Here is a 23,174-nt window from a genome sequence, read left to right as displayed (position 1 = left end):
TTCCTCAAACCTCAACAGATTCTTAATTTACCTTCCTCAAAAGTTGCTGAGGTTATGGGGAAAAAAATAGCGCTGTTAGCTTTAACATCCATTTAGCTAGCTGGATTGTTGGCAATCACAAAACTGGAGAACTATTTCAGCAAGCCAACCAGAAAGAAAAACAGCCTTTTCTGCCAAAGGCAAGATACAGAAAATTAAACTTGATACATTCATGCTGCAGAGAACTGATTAATGAGTTGCTGGAGGTGGACTGGTTTTCTCAGTCACAGCACACAAGAACTGGACATACTAACGTGTAAGGAAGTCACATGCAGAATCCACACAGAATCCTACTCTAGCTACTTATTAACTGTCCCAGTAAAATGCACATAGAAATACTCTTAAAAATTCAGCTTAGAACATGAACACACAAATCTTTCAGGAAGCAAATTTCAAGTGCGTCAGCTACTTTGCATCAGTTGCACACAAAAATATATTCTTAGTCTAATACATGTGCACCTACTTCCTCCTCTACCTTGCATTCAAGGCAAGGGTGTGAACAAGTAGTCAGTTGATTACAAAGTAAGTAATAAGCTGTAAATTCAAATATTAGAGAGTAAGCTAGAGTTCTGAACAAGGGAACAGCATCGCTAAAAATAATGAAGGATCTTCTCTTTTGAAAGCAAAATACTATATTTAAAAGGTTGTTAAGAGTCTTTTCTTCTAAGGCAGAATTAGGCACTCAGCTTATATATATATATATTTATATATGTATATATCTCCATATATCCCACTACAGCAGTGACCAGCAGCAACACTTACAATAAGTTTATTGGAAAAAGGCTGCCACACCAGCTTTCCTCAATCAGAAGCACACAATTGTCCTTCCCACAATTTAAAGCACAAATATATATACAAATCCTCAAAGATTCTGAACATGTAGTAACCTGCCAAATCAGCAAGCTGGCACCCTCTCTCTTTTCTACATTCATCAATATTAATTCCACAATAATGTATTACAAAGACATATTTGGCAGCACAATTCTGAGAACTCTAGTTTGTGTTTTCAAATATACATTTTAAGTGCACTTTAGAGTTACTTACTGAGCTCCCCTTGGTAGTTCCATAACAAAGGATAAGTTTTCGGTAATTGTAGATACGAACTTCTGAAAACACATTTAAGTGGTTGGGTATGTCTTTGAAGAGAGGAGAGAAAAGACAGTGAGAAAACGACAGTAATCTGTAAACATGTAATTTTCACAAACGGGAGGTGATTTCTGTACCTGGTAGGGACCGTGCAAACTCCAGGACACATTCATACAGCCGAGCGATACTGTTCCAGTCATTAAGGAACGTCTCAACAACTTTGCGACCTCCAACTGGTTCAGACAACTGATTTTCATACGTCAGGTAAACATGACGGGTTGGTCCTGCAGCGTGAGGAGATGGTAAATACTGATTAAACTAGTGGTTCCTAAACTGTGGTTTACAGACTATGAGTGAACTGTAGCAAGTGACCACGAAGTATTTTTAAATATATAATATATTTAATAATATATTTAAGTATATTAAACTCAGCAGTCAAAATTTGTTTTTCAGGTACACTGTGGTTTATTAGAAATCTTAAGAGCAAACAGTTGTTCAGTAACTCCAAAACATTAGAACTACTGGAACAAACAATGCAAACTACAAAGACGCAAAACGTACCAGTTTTCCTAAATAAAACTTACCTTGCTCCCTTGATGAAGTGCTATTAAGTGGACAGTTTGCAAACACCAGCTCAGCCACCCATGTGCGATTATTTCTACCTTGTAATCGGAAAGTGCAATCAAGAAGAGATCGGTCCAGAGCCTTCTGTGTTTCCTCGTTTACACCTTTACAGGGAGGAATTCTATCCATGATAAAAAAAAACACCAACCCTCAATTACACACAGTACAGTTCCAAAACTAAAAATACTACCTTCCAACATTTCCTGAAGGACTTCCAAGTCTGGACATGAAAGAATGAACAAATCAACAGCAAAGGCAGCTAGACTGCACAGTGAGATATCCTATTCCTTTTCAAGGGCTGTAATAAGTGTGTTACAAAAACACTCTGAGTTAAGACCAATTTTTATATGGATCTCTTGAATCACCCTTATCTCCTGGTGAAGTAAAAGCACACCAATATAAAGCTTTTATACAGAGAAACAAGACAAAAAAGATGAAAATATGTAAGTTCTGTGGTAACCTGAATTAATGAATCTGCCTTCTAGAACAAGCTTGCTCTAAGAGCAATGAATGACCTGGCAGTTACCTTAGTACCCACTAATTTATACATATCCCAGTGTGAGACTTGAGCTCAGTCAATAGACCAAATAAAGCTTAAATAAAAACATTCCACACTTTTTCAAATCCCTTGAGAATCTATCCAGAAACTTCATATACCACCCTTAACTTCAGCTCACAATTCTCACTACTACTCTGTTTGTATGCAAAATTAAAAAGATAGGGCCTGATGCATTTAGAGACTGATGCCTTTATATCACTGTACATTTCTACAGCATAAAAGGAGTTAAGAAAATTTTACTCTAGAAGTTGTCTTTGAAGTTTAGGGGTTTTTGTGTTTTATACTAATATAGCCTGTTTTACTTCATAACACAATCCAAAATTTAAGTGGTGAGGCTTGAAGTAGGCTCAAAGAAGTATGAAAAACTGGCTGGACTGCAAGGTCCACTGCACTGTGGTCAATAGTTGCAGATGCAATTAGTGGCTGGCTGTGGCTAGCATTCCTCAGGGTTAACAGAAGCCAATACTTAACTATTTCAATAACCTACATGATGCAAAGGAATAGCAAGTTTGTAGATGGTGCCAAACTGAAGGGAACACTTAACATGCTGGAGGACAGGGCTTCCATTCAAAGAGACCTCAAATGGGTGGAAGAAGAAGTTAACAGGAACCTCATGAAGTTCAACAAAAATAATGCAAAGTCCTGCACTTGGGCCCAAATAACCTCAAGCAATAGCAGTGTGGGGACTGACTAGCAGGGTGGCAGCTCTGCAGAAAAGGAACTTGGGGCCCAGACATACAAACTGAACAGGAATCTGCAGCATCAGACCCCTATATCCTGGGCTGTATTAGCCAGGGAATCAAGTGACTAACTCTCCTCTAGTCAGTATCTGAGATTGCGGTGCCCAGGGAGGGCACAAAAACCTTTGAAGATTGGAAAACACAGCTGATCAATCTTGCTTTGAGCAGAAAGTTGGACCAGATGATCTCTACAGGTCCTTTCCATGCTCAAATTACTGTATGATTCTCAGATGTTTTCTCTGCAAGCTTTTTACCATGCAATTGTCTTTTTCGGGATTCCTTGTATTCTCATCAGCAGCATCACATACTGGTAATTGTCAAACAACATATGGCGTATGTAGGCCTCTGATCTGATCTAAAATTGCAATTACATGTTCACGAACCATCACTGCATCTTCCTGAGCACTGCCTTGATTTTAGGATTGAGGACTGTCAGGCTGTTTTCAGACCTCCCCAGTTTAAGCTAATGAAGGAAAACAAAATCATAGTTGGCTCTGCGTCTCTTATTTTCTTTTCTCCAGCACTGCTTCACATGAGAGTGCAAGACACACAATAATGAAAAAAGATCCACAAAACAAAAACCAAAACCAACAAGCAACAAAAAATCCCAAACCAAAATCCTGCCCGAATTTAGTGTTACTCTCCAAACAATCCTTTCTTTCTCTCAAGCATATGTACAGTAATAAAATGAAAATGCAGGAGCATAGCCTCTTACTTTAGCAAACGTATTGCATGGCTGAAGCCATCTCCTTCTACTTGTACTCCCTGGTGAGGAATGTCCATATTAGATAACTAGGAATGAAAAAGAAAAATGTTATCCCAAGCAAAAAGTCAAGCAAAATAACTTTCCGAGGATTCCTCCACCACCCCCCCAAGGGTAACAGCTGTTTCACATCTTCAAGCATTGGAAATCCAAAAAAGAGTCTGTGCAAATCTGGCATAAAGCTGTCTCCCAAACCCTCCCACGACTGTCCTTCATTCTCATTTTCCCTTTTCCCTCAACTTTTCAAGCTTTTTATGGTGCTTGGTATTAGAGAACTAGCTCTAACAAGCGTAGAGCGACCAGGCTCAGCTGGTGGGGGAACTCCAAAGTGAACAAGTTCACTGAATAGCCACGTCTAGACAAGAGAATCAGGAGCAGTAGAGAGGAAGAAGAAAACAAAGTATTTTTTAACACATACCTCCATACGAAGCCCTATAAATGGCATATTTGTATCACACATGGCTACAATATGAGCTAGCACTTTATTGAAGGCACACATTTCTCCCGACCGTTTTGGTTTCTTAGGTTCTACGGAACATGGATCACCAGATAGCTAGAATTAAAATAAATACAAATGTACTTGCACATTTGGAAAAGATATCAGAGAATAATTTCACTCATCCAAGTTTTAAATGAATCACATCCTTAGCACAATCTACTGAAAGGATCTGGTACTTCAGGACTGAAGCAATTCAGTTGGAGTAATTTTAAAATCACCTCCTTCCTTAAAACAGTATTTACATATCACTAAGCCATGCAGGCTGACCCCAGAAGTAACACTTATCAGCCCTGCAAGTCTTTCAAAGACTACATCTACACGGCGCAAAGCACATGGCGCAGATACCAGTGCTCTGTGTACACAAGCTACTCTAGCTACCTCTGCATAGTGCTCTGCCTTGGTTCTTTACAACAGCTGACAAGGCCTAGCATGAATTGAAAGACGACTGTTGCAAAATAGTTTCCCAACATCTCCCTAGGGAAGCAGCCCAGAGAACCAAGCTGCAATACAAGCAGGATGTAAGCCACACAAACTTTTGAAATACCACTACTAAAGCTGGTATCAATGCTCAGAACACGTGTTTAGCTTTCATGCTCTACAACCAGCCCAATGGCTTTTGAAGCACATACCTTGCGCTTGACACCACTTTTCATTTGTTTCCCACTTTTTGTGTCTAGTACCAACTCTTCAATGTTTGGTTTGAACTGCTGTAGTAAAAGTGCAGTAGCAGGGCTGTCATCTCCTTCAGCATAGCTCACTGAGAGAAAATAGTACTTGTACTCTAGTTCCGTGGGGTTGCCAGGAACATCAAACATCTCTACAACCTAAATTAAAACAAAACAACAAATTGAAAAAACCCTCAAGCTAAAAATACGTCTACATCAGTTCCTATCCTCTCCCTGTCAAAGGAAAGACATAGTCTTTTTCAAGATATTAGTACTGTGGCTAGGAAAGGGATCCAAGAAGAGAAAGACAACTAAACTTTCAGGAAACATACAGAGAACGGTTGCTGAGAAGGTTGCTGAGCAATTAAACTTTATGTGCCCTCCCCTCTATAAGCCTGACTCCTTAATAAACCCACTGAATGAGAGAAGGGAGGGAGAGAGGAGAGTTGAGGGTTACATTGGTGACTTGGTTCCTAATGTTAGAGTTAACAGTGCAACAGAAAAACTGTCTGGTATATCCATGACTGAGAGCAAAAGACAGAAGCATTTTTCAGTTACTTACAATGTAGTACTGTGGAAGGCGAGTGAGTTTGATAAACAGTTTGTGTTTGGAAAGCTTTCCCACTGGATGGCTAGCATGATTAGCTAGTTGAAGAGTTTCACTGCTCACTGTAGGCAGATGCTTTATAGACTGTTTGCAACGTTGCTGTCCGAGCCAGAACCTTGCATTGAAAGAAAGGCATTAGTACCCTGAGGCTGTTTTAAATTATTCTAGTACACTGCTGTTTAGAGCATTAGTGTCAAATTAAGTCAGTCGTATTCTAAGTCAACATCTATCATTGCTGTACAAGTTATATACAGAAAAATCACACTGATGATTTGTGAGAAGAGTTTGTATTTTCTTATTACTATGTCCATATCTTGTCTTCAGTTTGAGTAAAAGATAGCTGTTAATTTAAAAAGCCCTGAAATTTTTTGCTGAAAGAATACATACATTTTTATACACTACAATATGAAATTGCAATATAAAAAACAAAGGGACAAATTAAAAACCATGCAGATTACAGTTATTTTACAATTGGGGATCTTCAATTATTTTTTGGTATGGAAAGGAAAATCTTTGCTCCCATATGCTGGTAAGCGATACAGTAAAAAGTAACCAAAGCTGGATGTCACTTTGCATTATGCTATCAACAAACTCATTCACCTGAGTAAGTCTGGACATGAAGAACCACATGCAAGACACCAAATTATTCTAATGTTTGGAATTAAACTTTGTTCTATTCTAATGGATTTTGGCTATAGCGAAAGGCCAGAAAGCCCAGCTAAGCTTGAAAGGGGCTCAGAAATGTGACTTGGTTTTTCAGTTAACCTTCCACTGAAACCAGCAGTGGAAAGTGTGGGTGCTGAGCATCCCTCCATCATGACACACCACGTTTATTCTTGTAGATACATGTTAGCTATAGCTGTCCTAAAAGACATTTCATGGATCTGTCTAGCTTCCTCAAAAAGTGCAGCACTACCCAAGCAATTATCTCAAGTACATAATTTATAACAAAGGGAGGTTGATTAGTTTCTCCAGGGTGCCAGCACTTCATGCGTCATCATGCTTCTTTTAGAAGCAACATTCCTCAAATAGAGGTTTCACCCTGCAATTAGCTCAGAGTACTGGGAATTTCCAAAATGACAGAGCAGGTGGAACTTAAGTTTTCATGCAGATGCAAATTGTATTTGTATTATTTGCTACAACCTCTTATGGGAGCCAAATCTATCTTGTGCTTAAATCTCAGGGCTGTACAGAAGGAAGATGAGAGGTTTAAACCACCAAGCGCTGAAGTATTAGCAGATAAAAAGATATTATTTAAATCGTCCTAGGCCACTTCCTGGTTTTTCCTCTATATTGTGAGAAGGGAGATGTTCTTGCTGAGAAACAAGCCATTCAGTGGTAGAAACAGGGTGGAATAAAGGAGATGATAGAAAATGAACATGAACACAAAATGAGATCCTCAGAAAGCAAGTCATCTGCTACTGACTTCAAGTGAAAAGACTTCATGCAGAGTATGTGCATACCAATGCATGAGGCTACGTGTAAGAGGGCTAAAGGAGGCCTATGGAATCAACTCCAAGCAAAACTAGAATTTCTACCACCCATTTAGAGCAGATGGAAAATACTTAGGGTTGCTTAGCACAGTGAGAAAGTATATGCCCTATTGTGGTAAAACACAAAGCCATGCAAGTGTGATCATGCAAAATACAAATATGGTAGTTCATTTATGAAAACTAAGCAAATCATTCAAGTCACTTACTTGAGCTGCTGCAGCCAAGGAATGATGCGTTTCATATCATCATTAACAGACTTCTCTATGTCATCAAGTGTCAGTTGATCTGCAACATTAGGTAAATGAATGGTCTTAACATCTGGACTTCAAAAAAATTTTTGACTTTTTAATGTGTCTTATCTGATTTAACAATTAATCACAGAATCATAGAACAGCCCAGGCTGGAAGGGCCATTGAAAGATCATCTGGTCCAACCTTTCATGGGAAAGGAAGCCTAGATGAGACTATCTAACACCCTGTCCAATTGCATCTTGAAAACCTCTAGTGGTGAGGACTCCATACATCCCTGGGGAAGCTGTTCCAGTGAATGACTGTTTTCACTGCAAAAAAACTCTTGTATTGAGATGAAACCTCTCCTGGTGCAACTTGTAACTGTTGCCTCTTGTCTTCTCTATGTGGCTCATTGTGAACAGAGAGATTAATACACAACAAATGACCCATAATGCTTGTAAAACCACAGCAGTATGTTATTAGGCAAATAAACTAAAAGAACTCACTTCTTTTCTTAAGTAGTATGAAACCTGAAGTTAAGACTTCAACAGTAACTCAAGATGTGTAAAGTCACATAATACAATTCTTAATCAGGTCCATACGAAATGACTGCATCCATTAATAGCACAACCCACGAATCATAAGCAGTAAAGAACATGCCTTGCAATGATGCCTAACAATATTTAGCCTGTTGTTCTCGTAAAACATACCTAACTGAACTGTGGCTCTTCAGCACAAAGATTCACTTCTTGGTTCCTTAAAACTCAAATACCTAAATGATGACCCCAGTGGGATGTTCATTTGCATTATTGTTATTTACTTACAGAACTTTGCAGATTAACAGAATTGTTCACACAAAATTACTTCAGAATGAAAGATTTTTGCAAGATATTAAATACATCCTGCTTTGCACCTACTTACCAACACCATACAGCATTAGTTGAAACATTCCAGAATGGAGATCAACAAATACATGCAGGCACTCTGATCGACCACATGGTTCCAAAATTGGAATTACAAGAGTTGGAAGAGCCGTCTCAATGAATGCTAAACAAAAATTTATGTTAATGTTACACAAGATTCAAGCTCATCATATTAAAACTCAGCCCATTATCATCACAAAACCAGTTTGTTTTTATAGAAGCAATCTTCACTTGCACATTATTACACTGTTAGCATAAACAATATAAGAATTTCTCTGCGAAAACAGTGCTAGTATCAAACAAGCAAAAAACAGGCAAAATTTGAAGGAGATTATTAAAGATATAAGATCAATTCAAATTCCAACAGTTTCAACAACAGTTTAAGCAAAGTTTCATCCAAAGCTAGCTCAAGACAGTGAAGGATTTGCTTTCAATTCTGAACATGTACAAGTTTTACAGTAGAAAACTTTCAACCCAGACTATAATGCTCTACCAGCTTCATCTATTATTCTGCATTTAGAGGTATAATTAGATGTGTAATTATTTTACAGTTATCAATACAGAATAACTTAAAGTTGTCTTGTTAATTCTGAACACATCTCCCTTTAATTTAAATAAAAAATATGAAAAAATTACAAAACCAAGAAACACTAAGAAAAAAGGAAACCATTGCTAGGCACAAATAGAAATACACTTGAGACAAACTTCAGTATAAAGCACATACAGTTGTCATTAACATTGTAGCTCTTAAGAATGGCTTTCAGCTCCTGGAGTTTTTGATGAGATCTTGCATGGACACTGTCTATTAGGAGTTTTTCTATTGATAGGTGGTCAATCTGTAAAAAAGGAGTGTACTTGAGCAAGTCCAAATTTGATGTGTAGACTTTATGCATTAGCACACTGGAACAAAGCTACTTCAGAATCACTTCAGAAAGAATTTGCTTAGAACTGTGGTGAACCAAGTGAACTACTAACTTGAGTATTTGGATCACTATAAAATACAACAAAACAACATATGATTGTGCCTGCAGCAGGCAGTGGGAGGGTTTTTGACAGAAGACTAGAAGAAAATGCAAAAGAAAAGAAGCTTCACAAACTATGCTATTACCACTCCATGTGTAGACCTACTTGTTCTGGATTAAGGCTGGAGTATTTTCCAACTTAGCATGCATCTTTTTATCCAGTTATAGGCTAAGGAAAAAAAACCCAAACAACCACATACCCCCAAAACAACACTCTATGAGAATATGGTTGCCTCTACATAAACAAATATGTAGCTGTAACATGAAATACAACACATTAGTCTTAGTCCTGCTAACAAGGTAACGATGCAGTGAAGATGCAGCTGCAGCCGCTGCTAAACCCAGGAGTATCTAGAGGCTGTTGTACTGCCAGTGCTGAAGCTTATGCTATCACTTATATTCACTGTAGCTTACTTGTGCAACCTAAATTAAAGCATTTGTGTTTAGATCCATTCATATGACAGTCATATTATTTACATATTTTGAATAAACAAAGCTACAGATTACTGCAAAACACCTTTTTCTAGTTAACTTCACACTGCTTTGGAAACTTTTTAAGGTGAATTGATCTTGAATTTTATTCTATCATGAGATAAATGCAGAAGAGGTTTACACCACAACAGAATTATACAGAATTTCAGTACATGCTTTTGTATATAGCAGAATGATCTCCTCCTAAAGATCAGCTTTCCAAAACAAGGCCCTAAAAATTAACTGTTTATACATCCACAAGAGCATTTCAACTCAGCAGCTGCTATGAGTTAAATCTTCCTTGCTATTGACTACAGGTTCTACAGCTATATCCAATTTTCAGTAGGTTAATATATAATAACCTCCTTACACAAATACATTTATTCGTGCCACTGTTTTATATAATATCTTAAATAAACAGAAACAGTGTGCTATCTACATCATCACAGCTGAGATTATATTTCAAACACTAGAACAGAGGTGTATATACCATAACTGATCACTTTTTTAAGCTCAAATAGTTATAGAGGGAGTCAGCATTAACTTTGATAAATCTCAAATTTACAGTAGCCTCATATCTTAAACTACAGTCTGTAGGCCTGATTCGGTGACTTAGATTGCATCAGCTCTTGTGGAACTTCAGCAGATATTCTAGATAAAGCATATTTTCCTGGATTTAGGCATAAATATAGCATCTTCACTAAATTAACTGAGTATTTAGTAGCCTAAATGTGCTAATTTAGGTTATTAAACAAGTAAATTTAGTATATATTTACTATACTAATAGTAGAATTTCTACTCTACAAGTATAGTAAAAGGCTACTATGCTCCACTAAGTTTCCCACATGCCTCTGTAGCCCAAACATATGAAGTTCTTGACATTCACCATATAGCGACTTGTCTGTCAGACCTAGTAAACAAGATGGGCCAAGAGGCTCAAATACAAAGTATGTACAGTAGGTGAAGGCTATCATCAGTAGAAAGTTCTGTAAGACAGGCCACATGATGTGATCTAGTTAGTGATAATGTAAAACCAACCTTCGCCTAACACTTGTAACAAGCAAATGATGCTCGCTCTTCTGCACAAGATTTCCAAATCATAATGCGAGATTTTTGAAAGCGAACAGCACTGCTGGGTTGCCAACTCTAGTGACATGGGGAAGCTTTCAGAGGAAGTTTATGCAGCATCTCCAGGAAGATAGAGATGACAGCCAGTTCTTCCCTTTCCTGTCGATAAAGCATTTCAAGCCAAACGCTAACCATAAGTGAAATTTTGCTGCTGTTTCCCTCCAGCCTCAACATTCTGTCTCGTAAGTGGTACATAATGCACTGTGAAGTAAGTGTAATTTTTAAGATGAGGTAAAAGCCAATTAATTTGTAACAGCAATTTTAGGTCCCAACATAAAGACAACACAACCTAGTTGATCTGCTCACTAGAAATCTTAGAAACACCTCTTTAAATAGAATTAAAGTGAAACAAGCTGACAATGCAAAGGATTTTTATGGTTTTGATTTGTAAAAGTAGATGCCTGCTGCAAAGCAAAGCTTTACCTTCATGGCTCTTTCCATCAGTTTGGAATCACAGGCTGGCAGTGGAGGCTCATGAGATATTTGTAAGGGTTTTGAGACATCAGTTTCATCAATCTTAATAGTGACCTTATGAACAGATGCAGTCCCTGTTTTCCTTCCAAGCACCTGTTGACTTAAAGACAATAATTAAACCATGTAACTGAAATAGTAGAAAATACGCTTCTCAGTAGCTAATCCTTGATTCTGAGAATTCTGGTTAAAAATAAGACTACGTCAACTGAACTGAAAAAAAACCACATTTGTTTTACATTTTAATGCAGAACTGCTGGTAAACTATAGCCATATAAAGAAGTTTTAGATGGCTGCAAATTAAACACAATCAGAAGAACATCTGGATTGGTTTTTTAGATTTTATCAAGTGCAAGTCAAGCAATAAATATAGTAAAAGACTGACAACTAATTAATTTAGATGTTCACATAAATACAAGCTGAGTTATAACCGTATCAATTTTTCTCCTGTACATTAATGTACATCATTCACTTCTCTGCAAGTCAAGCAACATGTTTAGGCACTTAATTACAAAATTTAGGAGTGCCACATCAAAAAGAAAGTACATTTCTGAAAATTATGGCTCAAGCTTAGTAAATGAAAACCCTCTTTTTATTTCATTTATTGTTTGCTAACAGCCCTTTAAAAATCAACTTACTTCCAAACAGAGAGCGAGAGACATTTCCCTGCATGATATCGCTCCACTTGCACGAGGTCGCCCCAGCGCTCCCTGATCAGCATTAGTGTTTGTGAATGCAACACTTCCAACTGAAGTGCTAAGCAGAAGGAGTCTAATGAACTACGTTAAGAAAATAAGACTTCTCAAAAGTCTGTATACTACATAAATCCATTTGTCACAAAAATGGACAGCAGCCGTTGCAGCCCTGCGGAGAGGACTTGGGGGTGTTGGTTGACAAGAAGCTCAACATGAGCCAGCAGTGTGCGCTCGCAGCTCAGAAAGGCAACCGTATGCTGGGCTGTATCAAAAGGAGCGTGACCAGCAGGTCGAAGGAGGTGATCCTGTCCCTCTACTCTGCTCTCGTGAGACCTCACTTGGAGTATTGTGTACAGTTCTGGTGTCCCCACCTAAGGAGGACATGGAGCTGTTAGAGCAAGTCCAGAGGAGGGCTGGAGCACCTCCTGTATGAATACAGGCTGAGAGAGCTGGGGCTGTTCAGCCTGGAGAAGGCTGCATGGAGACCTCACAGCAGCCTTCCAATATATGAAGGGGGCCTACAAGGATGCTGGAGAAGGACTCTTCATCAGGGACTGGAGCAATAGGACAAGGGGGAATGGGCTCAAACCTAAATAGGGGAAGTTCAGGTTAGATATAAGGAAGAAGTTCTTTACTGTGAGGGTGGTGAGGCACTGGAACAGGTTGCCCAAAGAACTGGAAAATGCTCCATCCCTGGCAGTGTTCAAGGCCAGGCTGGACAGGGCCTTGAGCGACATGGTCTAATGTGAGGCATCACTGCCCATGGCAGGGGCTTGGAACGAGATGATCTTAAGGTCCTTTCCAACCCTAACTATTCCATAACAGTCAGACAGGATGCTGTCTGAAAACACGCTAAAGTACTATTCCAGAGACACTACTCCAGAGATAAAGACATGTAAACATCAAATATTTCTCAAGGGTTTTTTGCCTTTTTTTAAAACAAAACAAACCAACCAACCTCTTATCTAGGGCAGGGTGTTAGACAAGAGTGTCACAATAGTTTTGTTTCATAGATTTTAGCTCTGATAATCTTTTAGGGAAAAGAAGATTACTAACAAATTTAATTCACCCTATAGTTACCACTAGCCCCGTCTCCCATGGTCACCCTAGAATAACACGATTCCATTTTGTTTCTGCAGAAACTGTTTCACTGAAAACTGTTTCTCATTGTCAAAAAATTTGCCCTTTGCATGTAGTAAATAACTTCCTGCACATGCTGTATCTCACCTTATTTTTCACACAGGTGCAATACAGTTAGCACATCATCACCTCACTGCAGTTCTTGGCAGCAAGAATTGTCAGCTCACATACCTTCCAAGTCACTACTGTACTCTACCTCTGAAATTAGCACATGCAGCCAGCTGCTGCTGGACTGACTTACCACACGACCTGCTGTCTTGAGTACCGAACCTTTACCTTTGTTGATTAAGTGTGTGAAATCAAATTTTGCATGCTGGCACCTGAGCATAACTGTTTCCAAGGCTATCATTTTTACTCCACATCCAGACATTTCCTCCTAGCTTAATAGGGAATCCATCTTTCTTGACCTCCAGCTACTAGGAAGAGCAAGGCTACATTAAAAAGCTTATTCAGAAGCAACTTTCAGAAGGATACGCAGACAGTTGTACATGTCCTGAAGTGGCTTTTCATCAGCAAACAGCCTTGACTGGACCAACTGATGGATGAAGTTGATCTGCATGCTGTGAACCAAGGCTCGACCATCTTCCATGAATTAAAAAAAATAAATCCCATTAGACATCAGGAAACTAGTCTTTTAAATAATTAAATTAATAAATTAAAAAACAAAAAAGAAAAAAGACAACTATACTGAGCACTTTCCATACCAGAATTTCTAATAAAATAACAAAATCCTTGGTTTACTCTAGGAATTTCAGACTACTACACTGTCACAGTCTACCATTGTTAAGGCATTAAAAGCATATAGAGCAAGGTTAAAACAAGAAAATACATATACATATACAGCCTTGTTATCTAAGTTGTGATATGCAAAAGACCTGGTAAGCAAGACTTATACAGCATCAGAGATGAACATGTTAAAAAGAAACTGTTAACGATTGATTTTTCTTTTTTTACCACCAGTTTCCTTGTCTTCAACCAATATTTCCAGTTTGAGAAGGCGCCAGGGGATGTCAGGGTCATCACCCATCACTGTCAAGGTGGCCTCAAACTCACCCTCAACTCGGAACTTCACACGGCCATTGGCTAAAGAAGAAAAGAATGCTTTATTTCACTCAGTCTCTTAAGATCACAGAATCATAGAATGGTTTGGGTTGGAAGGGATCTTAAAGACCATCCAGTTCTAATCCCCTGCCATGGGCAGTGACACCTTCCACTAGAACAGGTTGCCCAAAGCCCCGTCCAACCTGTCCTTGAGATGCCTCAAAACATCAGTGTGGTAGCTTCTGGCATTCACAATGGATTACTGCCCTATGGTTTCTGCTCTGTTGCATCTGTTTCTGTGCAGCTCTGAAGACTTCACAGTTGCTTCTGCATCAGAACCAGTGTCAATAAGCAGCACAGACACATGTATCAAACTGCCCTGAACAGCAGTACTTTAGTCACAATAACTTGTTAACACTTGTGCTACTATAAGACAGAGTAACACTGAGCTGACTACCAGCCTGACAAGTTACACAAATAAAATGTCTGGCTTAATTTTTCCAATTCTTTGCTACATCAACAATGAATACTTTAAGCACTATTCAAAAAGAGGTTCAGAACCTGATCTCAGCCTAGGCTGAAATCTAGCCCCAGAAACATATCTCACTGCAAACCATTTGTTTAACATTAAAATATTATAACTCAATTTTCATGTGAGGAAGATAATTTTTGCATAATTCATATATATATATGCACACAATCAAAGATTATACACGCTATCTAATTAATCCTCACACCTTTGTGGAGAGTGCTATCAGTTTCAAGAGCTAGGAACAAAGACTGTCCAATTTACATAAGCAAGGTCATAAAGAGAATGAGTAGCAGAGCAAACTATTTAGTACAAGTCCTTATTGTGACCTGTGGACCAGCCTTCTTCTCAGCCACTTAACATAACATGCCATATACATTCGCAATTATAGACACACAGAAATATTCCTATAGAAATTTTAACCATTTTAACTCAAAGTTTCATTTCCAAAAGCATCCCAGACATGCTCTTAAAACAAATCAAAGCCCAAACCAGAAACTAATAGTCATTGAAATACTTAGTCAAATGAAAAATCTGAAGGGCTTAAACATATATCCAGTTACACTTTTGTTAGACAAAAATGGCTCTAATGCTGGTATTGCAAACATTCATATAGGGACCAGTGAAAACTATACTAAGATTTTTCAGAAAGATCATCAATTTAAGTCTGTGAGGTACAGTTTACACATGGCTAACCTTGTCTTAGTTCAACGGACTAGGTCCATTCCTGCCCTATTCTCTGTGATTCTGCAACAACCTAGTCCAGTTTATAGCCATCCTGCCTGTAAAAATGGTCGTCTTAATGTCTACCACTACTTGAGCTAAATGTAAATGGGTTAAAATAGGGATCTGAAAACAGATTAAGAGATGTGGCACTGTAGGCAGACACAGAACAAAAGGCATGCATAAATACCAACAATTCTATGCATGAAGATGAATATCAAAACAGATTAAAAAAGCAACATTAGAGTGACTTGTTTAAGATAAAGTTCAAAGAAAGACTTAACAGTTTAATTAAGTTGCATTTTAAAATAAGATAAAGCAGTTACATTGTTCGGCCTAAGACTCTTCCATAACACATCTGCTGAAAGAGCAAGACCATGTCTACAACATTTTGCCATTACCTGCACAGGATTTCTTCTTGAAAGTAAATAATATTTCAGCAGTGTTATCAGTGCTCTCAGTTTTCAAAAGGGGAAAACATATTTTGGTGTCATATAGAAACACACTTGCAGCCTTAATAGATGAGCATGGCTAATCGTCTCAGTTAAGCTATCTTTTAGCTTTGTTTTATCACTAAAGCAACAATTTTAAATCAGCCTGCAATAATGTGTTCTTCAAAAAGTAATTCAATTTCCTACCAACTGTAAGATTTGCCAGCTGTGGAGGGAGATCTGTAGTCACTAGTCGATGTCGAAGAATCTGGTTTAGCTGGTGAAGTGTGGTTTGTTTCTCACTCTTTGTTATTGGGTCAGGAGGGATTATTTTATCCTGTTAAAATAAACACAAATAAGTCTGTATATCTCAAACATGTGTAATACATCAACAATAGCAATGGTGAAAACTAACCAGACTAGAAGTCCAAAAATATAAATACTACAGGCCATTACACACAGAGTGATGTTTTGTATCTTACACTCAGATTTGTTTTCTAGTTGATTACATTTTATCTGAGACTGACCACTGAATAAAATTGATCAACTTGGGTCAATTAAACAAATTCAGGGCCTTACATCAGGCTAAACTTTTTTTAATACTAAGATTTGAAAGCCAAATCTTATGTGTAGCTATAGATCTAAGCCACAGGCACAACTATTTATATTACTTCACAAAATCTTGTTATTCTGTATTTTAACAGTAAGAAAAGACAGAAGTATTAAAGAGAGCTGTTAAGTACTTCGGTACATTTCTAAACACAGGCAAAACCTCTAAGAACAACAGATGTCTGTGTCTCCTTTTCACACCTCATTTTTCTAGGATGGTGGCTTAGCATGTGCAAATACTTAAAGAACCAAGGAAGAAGAGTTGCTACTATACTCATCCTAGAGCAGAACTAGTTTAAATGGAGAGAACATTTTACTGGAAAGCATAACTTGTTCAAATAGGAAGTGCTCTGCATGAGAAACTGTCTCTATGGAGACTTGGCACCTGTATTAAACTATAGTTCCATTTGCACATAGATAATTAGTTTCATTAACATGCATTTGATACCGTACAGGGAATTTCCCCGCCCCAATGTGCGGTGGCATTATTTACCCTAATGCAGGTAGGCAGACGTGGGTATGATCCAGTTGTCAGAACATCAATAGCGTACGGGATAGCAAAACTAGGTAGACGAGCATGAACCAAAGCATCTCTAGCTAGCGATGCCAGACGATCAGCAGTGTCCACAAATAGAATAGCTTGCTGATCTAAAAAACTTGATATCATCTGTCAAGGACAAGGAGGGAAAAGAAAAGAAATTAAAAAAAGGAAGGAAAAAAAAAAAGGGTATGTGGGCAAAAAATAAAATTGCACAAAATAATGCCCCTTTATATTTGGTTCATCTAGTGCACATAACTAAGATGATTTTATCTGTCACTTCCAATTCAAGTAATTGGACCTATAAAATAAAGAATTAATATTCTGGCCGTTTCTTACATTTGTATACATGACACTTTAAATCTGCATGCCATTATTGATGCTGTGGAGGATCTATAAAGCCTCACAGCTCTTTATCTGACGATTGCTAATGGAATGCACCCATACTTGTTTGTAATCACTAGGGGCTTGTTTTTTGCAACATTCTGGACTTTATTCTTATTTAACCAAGAGCAGGATGAAAGTGATAATAAGAACTAACACACTGATCACCATCTTCCCTGTCCTACCGCCTACGCCCAAAGCACTCTTGAAACTCTGTCTAGACAAGCATTTCATTTTTTGTCATTGATGAGTTTTTAGGAACATAAACTGTTAAAAAGACAAGATTATACAGCTTTTAAATAGGAAGAAACTGTTATGATTTAATATTTGTTTGCCTATGAAATAGGCTTTGTTTTCTTTTTAACTTCCACAGTGAGCAGAAGTTAGGGTGTACCAAAATCCCATAGGACTTAGAGATAATTTCATACCAAACTCTGTTGCAAACTTACCGCACATTTTTCCACCTTTCCAGCATTATTAGCCCATTTGACTAAGGCTAACAAACGAACAAACAGTTGACGAGTGCGACTTGCAAACTGCACTATTTCTATTTTTCTGGAAAAAAAGCAAATGCACATTAAAATCAGTGCTCAATTTATAATAAAGCTGCACTTAAACTCTGTGCCAATAAAAGAAAAAGCTGTAATGATAACTTCTAATTGTGTTAATGAAGGCATCACTAATATATGGTTTGTTTGATTAGAACATGGAAAAAGAAGCAGCTCACTGTTCTGAGTATCTAAATGCTAACGACATATATAGATTCTAACCAACCAAGACTGTTTGGGGAAACAAAAAAAGCATATTCACATGAATTAATTACTAATTTTAAGAGAAACAATTCCACAGTGAACTCAACTGAATTATTTTTACACCTTTTACAGGATTTCCCCAGGGCTTATGGTTGAGTTTAAAGTAGACAAGGCAATATACCTAAGGGTTAAAGGAGCTAGCAGTAACATTACAGTGACACAAAAAACCCCAGAAATAAATCAGATACTGTACAAAATATCACTCTAGTAATTTTAAGACGTCTTTACACAGTATGTTACAATATACTACCATTCTGTCAGGAAACAGGGGGGTGATGGTAAGCAAGACCACAAAAAACTTCCACCATATTACTTTCCATTCCTGCCTTGCAAATAAATTTGGATAAGAATGAATTACTTATAGTCAATATTCCTCCCACCTGCTTTTTATGAGGCAGTCAAAATGAGACAATGTATGTTTGCATGTCTTAGGAGTTAGTTTTCATAAAAGAGAACATAAAGGAGGCACACCCAGATTTTTCCCCTTCATTACAGATCTACATTGTAGATGCATTAGACAAGACATGCAGATCTACAGTGCAGATCCGTAATACCATACACTCTGAAATACAACTTAATCTACTGTTTATAGAAGTTTTCCTCCCTTTCTACATGTTCAATTCACTAATTTCACCATGGTTTTCCAGTTACTTTGAAAAAAAAAACCCAAACCGAAGCTTTTTTCGTGATGGGGTTTTCTGAACTAACAAAAACGTGGACAAAAAGAACATTAATCACTGCAACAGATATTAGCATCTACCAAACAGACGTCACACCTTCTGATCCTAATCTGGAAAACATGTATTCATAACACAGATAGAGCCTGTTTCTGCTGGAAGTGTTGGTGTAATGAGGTTAACTCTTCTTCGTAGTAAGTAAAGCATAATCTGCTTGTAGCAGATGAACATTTAGACCAGAAGCACAACTAATACCATCTGGTCCAGTTTCTTGCATTACACACTACAAACATCATCCAAGAACTTGGGCATTAAGCCACTAACTTCTCTGTGTTCCATAGCATGAGTTTTAAAATGGCATTCAGCCTGATATTAAATTTTCAAGTGGTGGACACACCGCTATATGTACCTACTGCTCAACCAGCAACCACACTATGAAAACAAGATGCTGAGAACTTTGAAAGATTCAGAAAGGCTATGGGATTTGAAAGATTTCTACGGTGAAACTTAAGAACGCCAGTAATCTCTCAGACAAACTCCATATAGAAGTTGCTAAGATCTAGGAGTTACGTCAGTCAATGTGGTGAAAACAGCAGAATAGCAAGAAAAATTCAAAGTGATTTTCTCTGACCAGAAATCAAAAGTATATCCTCCTTCCCCTCCCCCCCAAAAAAACCAACATAAAAACCGCAGCAATTTAATAATGAAAATGACTGATAAAACTATACACAGTATTCCAATAACTGTTCTGTTAATACCACATGTATGAAGTTATACAAGACTTGCTACTTCTACTTTGCAGAATCAATTTTGCTGCCTTCCTTTGTCCTTCATTGTAGATACAGGACCTTATGCTGGGCTGCACAAAAGATTTTATTCAAGGAAAATGAAACCTGGGGGAGGGAAGTATTAGCTACAGAGAAGAATAACAAGTTAAGGACCTCCTAAGCAAGCTTGACAGACAAAAAGCCACTGGACTGAGGTGTAATGCATCCAAGGGTGCTGAGGGAGCTGATCCATGCCACTGTAAAGTTGCTCCCTATCATTTTCTAAAGGCAACAGTGATCTAAGGTCTTGATGACTAGAAAAAGGCAAACAAAGCAAACATCATGCCCTTCTTCAAGAAGGATCTAGGGACCTATAGGCCAGTTGGCCTAAGTTCAGTTGAGAAAATTCATAGAACAAATCCTCCCAGAAGCTACATCCACATAAATAATGGACATTAAAGGAGCCTGGGAACAGCCAGCATAGATTTGCCAATGGCACACCATCTGTGACCAATACGATTGCCTTCAACAGGATGATCAAGGGCAGAACAGAAGATGCATTTATATTGAATTTTTGCCCAGTTTTTGCCCAGACCTCACACAGCATCCTTCAAGCCAAGCTGGTGACATATGGTATGGGTAAGTGGACTGCAAGGCAAGTGAAAAACTGGCTGGACTGCCAGTAATGAAAGGCTGTGACTGGCTACCAGTTGGGTTTCTTTAATGCTGGTTATTAGCGGTGTTCCTTGAGGGTCAATACTGGGACCAATACAATTTAACACCTCCATCAACAACCTGCATGATGCGAAGGAATGCACCCTTTGGAAGTGTGCAGGTGATGCCAAACTGGTGAGAGCAAACAGAAGGGCCTCGGCTGATTGGAGGAACTGGCTGACAGGAACCCCATGATGTTCAGCAAAACCACATGTAAAGTCCCGTATCTGGAAACAATCTCATGCAACAGCACAGGCTGGGTACTAAGGTGCAGCGGGGCAGCAGCTCTGCAGAAGTGGACCTGGGGGTCCTGGTGGATAGGTGAACAGGCATCAGCAGCGAGCCCTTGCAACAATCACAGGCTGCATTAGCACCAGTGCAGCCTAGATCAAGGAAGGCAATTATTCACCTTGAGTCAGCATTTGTGAGACTATATCTGAAGCATGACATCCAGTTTTATACTCCCTAGCCAAGAAAAATGCTGCCTTACAGAAGTGTGTCAGGGGCGTGAACACATTGTATACAAGACGGGGCTGAGGAAGTTGTGTTTGCTTCTGCTTGAGAAGGCTATGGTGAGATGCTACTGCCATCTTCAAATATCAAAAGGGGCATTATAAAGAAGACGGAACAGACTCGTCTCAAAAGTGCAAAAGGCTGAGGGCCAACAGCCACAAACTAAACCAGTAATAAACTAGTTCGACATTGGGAAAACAAAGAAACACAGAGTGATGCAGTAAAAGACTTAATTAGGTTGGCCAGAAAGGTTGCAGGATTTCCATCCTTGAAGATATTTAAAACTCAACTGGATATGACCCTGACTTCGAAAGTGTCTTTTACTTCAAGCAGAGGGTTGGACTAGGTACCTCCAAAGTACTATTCCAACCATTAAAATCATTATCCATGTCTATGAACAAGTGAAATAACAGTCATTTTGTCATTAGAAAAGAACAGAACTCAATGTTTCACAAAAATTAGCTCTGTAATTGCATGGTTATTGAAGTCATGAACAACATGTTTTTACAACAGTTCTGAATGCCTTTTTTTTTTCCCCTTTTTAATCTTGTGTAGATGATAGAGTCCTTGCTGAGAGTTTGAGAAGTAACTAACTACTGCAAAACCAGCAGGGAAACTGCCTGGTTTTAGGAAAACAGTATGTTTATATAGTTCTTGGAAGTATTATAACACCACCTCTCTTTTAAATACTTCTCATCAGGAACTGTTCATTCAGGAACGCAGGTGGAAAGTTTTACCTTACATTTCCCCACAAGAGAAGACAGGGCCTTGCAAAGTTATAATCCAAGTTCCAGTTAAACCTTACAGAATCATCGAATCAACTAGATTGGAAAAGAGTTTTAAGATCAAGTCCAACCATATATACATTATACCACCATTACTGTATTTAGATAAGTTTCCCACATATTACATTTTCTTGGAGAATAAAAAGGAAAAGGTAAAGAATACAGAGAGGAAAAAAGGTCTCCGTTATCAAAAAGCCCCTGGATTTACTCCAGAACTCAGCACTATTAATTTTACGCAATGGCACTGATTTTTTTAATGCAACCACTTCCTTCTTGTTGCAAGAGTTATTAATTCCTAACACTGATAACTATTAAATGAGCCTTTAGAAAGAAAACCAAAAATATGCTACGATGCATAATTTCCTATCAGTTTTTCTCACCACAGCATTTAGCTAGGCACTGCAGTAATGAACTTAGATTTTATGTGAACTTTATTAGAGGATAATACCATCACATCTTCACCAAAGTATGTATGCCATGTCACCGGGCTAGCCTCAAGAAACAGAGCTTGAATTACTGCTGCATTAAAGCTCTCAATGTTACGAAAAATAGAATAATCCGGATAATTAAACCACATTCCTTTCAGATTTCCTCCAAGAGCTGGAAAGCCACTTCACCAAGAAGAATTGCAAGTCAAAGCTAACACACACGTGAATATTTAATTTCAAGACAATTTCAACTGCAGAACATTCTTTGTAACTATTGAAGGCTGTCTTGTTTTCTTTTATCTGTAATACATTGTTGCTCCAGACCTGTGTGTCTCACAAAGTAGATTGCAGCTTTACCAAGAAATGCTAAACATCCAGATGGGAGAAGCCTCCCCACCACTACAAGAGAGCTCTGGAACCAAGTTGAATGTAATTTCCTCAGCAAATAGTGTGATAATTAAAAACAAACAAACAACAAAACACACATTGTTTCTCTTTGTAAAAATATGATATATAAAGAAAAAGGGCACGAGGAATCATCCTAGGTTACGATTCCCTGAAAATGGGATTAATTCCACAACATGTTATAAGAGTTCTGGAAGATTTGAGATAACTGTATTAATGATCATCATGCTACACACTATTCTTTATTAGCATTCTTCAGAATATCACAGCTGCTGTATGTCTCCGAAGAAAGCTAGGTCAATCAGCATGTCAACACAAATGAAGGAAACAATTTTCTGACAAGCTCCATAAAATTTACTCAAAGAAACAAAAAAGTAAATCAGGGTATTTTGTCTTGGGGGTGAGGGAAAGGACTGTTTTGGTCTCTTGCATTTGTTCTCTAATAATCTTCATGCTTCAAAAACACACACGAAAGTAGAAAACAGTGCTCATGATAAGAAAGATCAGGTAACATGGAAAAAAGCAGAAAAGAGGTTTTTACCTTGATTTCAATGTTGAACTGCTTCCTCCAAACAAAAAGTTTCTTTATCACACTAACTAACATCTATTCGGCTTCTCCAGTTCCTTTTCACATCAGCTTTACTGTCACTTCATTGCTTCAAG

At 38.1% G+C, this 23,174-nt stretch overlaps 1 protein-coding gene across 1 annotated transcript in view; it reads right to left on the bottom strand.

Moving 5' to 3' along the window:
* Nucleotides 1-23,174, bottom strand: part of MED14 (mediator complex subunit 14) — a 37,938-nt gene that overhangs the window by 11,908 nt on the left and 2,856 nt on the right. The window contains exons 3-19 of the mRNA XM_030477088.1: nucleotides 17,860-17,965; nucleotides 16,982-17,155; nucleotides 16,087-16,216; nucleotides 14,110-14,238; nucleotides 13,630-13,737; nucleotides 11,959-12,091; nucleotides 11,273-11,423; nucleotides 8,953-9,064; nucleotides 8,227-8,352; nucleotides 7,282-7,360; nucleotides 5,538-5,697; nucleotides 4,940-5,134; nucleotides 4,230-4,364; nucleotides 3,764-3,840; nucleotides 1,710-1,870; nucleotides 1,263-1,409; nucleotides 1,084-1,175 (exon numbers count right to left, since the gene is read on the bottom strand). Coding sequence (XP_030332948.1) covers nucleotides 1,084-1,175; nucleotides 1,263-1,409; nucleotides 1,710-1,870; nucleotides 3,764-3,840; nucleotides 4,230-4,364; nucleotides 4,940-5,134; nucleotides 5,538-5,697; nucleotides 7,282-7,360; nucleotides 8,227-8,352; nucleotides 8,953-9,064; nucleotides 11,273-11,423; nucleotides 11,959-12,091; nucleotides 13,630-13,737; nucleotides 14,110-14,238; nucleotides 16,087-16,216; nucleotides 16,982-17,155; nucleotides 17,860-17,965 — 2,215 coding nt within the window. The remainder of the gene's footprint in view (nucleotides 1-1,083; nucleotides 1,176-1,262; nucleotides 1,410-1,709; nucleotides 1,871-3,763; nucleotides 3,841-4,229; nucleotides 4,365-4,939; nucleotides 5,135-5,537; nucleotides 5,698-7,281; nucleotides 7,361-8,226; nucleotides 8,353-8,952; nucleotides 9,065-11,272; nucleotides 11,424-11,958; nucleotides 12,092-13,629; nucleotides 13,738-14,109; nucleotides 14,239-16,086; nucleotides 16,217-16,981; nucleotides 17,156-17,859; nucleotides 17,966-23,174) is intronic.

Source organism: Strigops habroptila, chromosome 2 (assembly GCF_004027225.2).
Source record: "Strigops habroptila isolate Jane chromosome 2, bStrHab1.2.pri, whole genome shotgun sequence".
Taxonomy (NCBI): domain Eukaryota; kingdom Metazoa; phylum Chordata; class Aves; order Psittaciformes; family Psittacidae; genus Strigops; species Strigops habroptila.
This window is presented reverse-complemented; position numbering and strand designations above follow the sequence as displayed.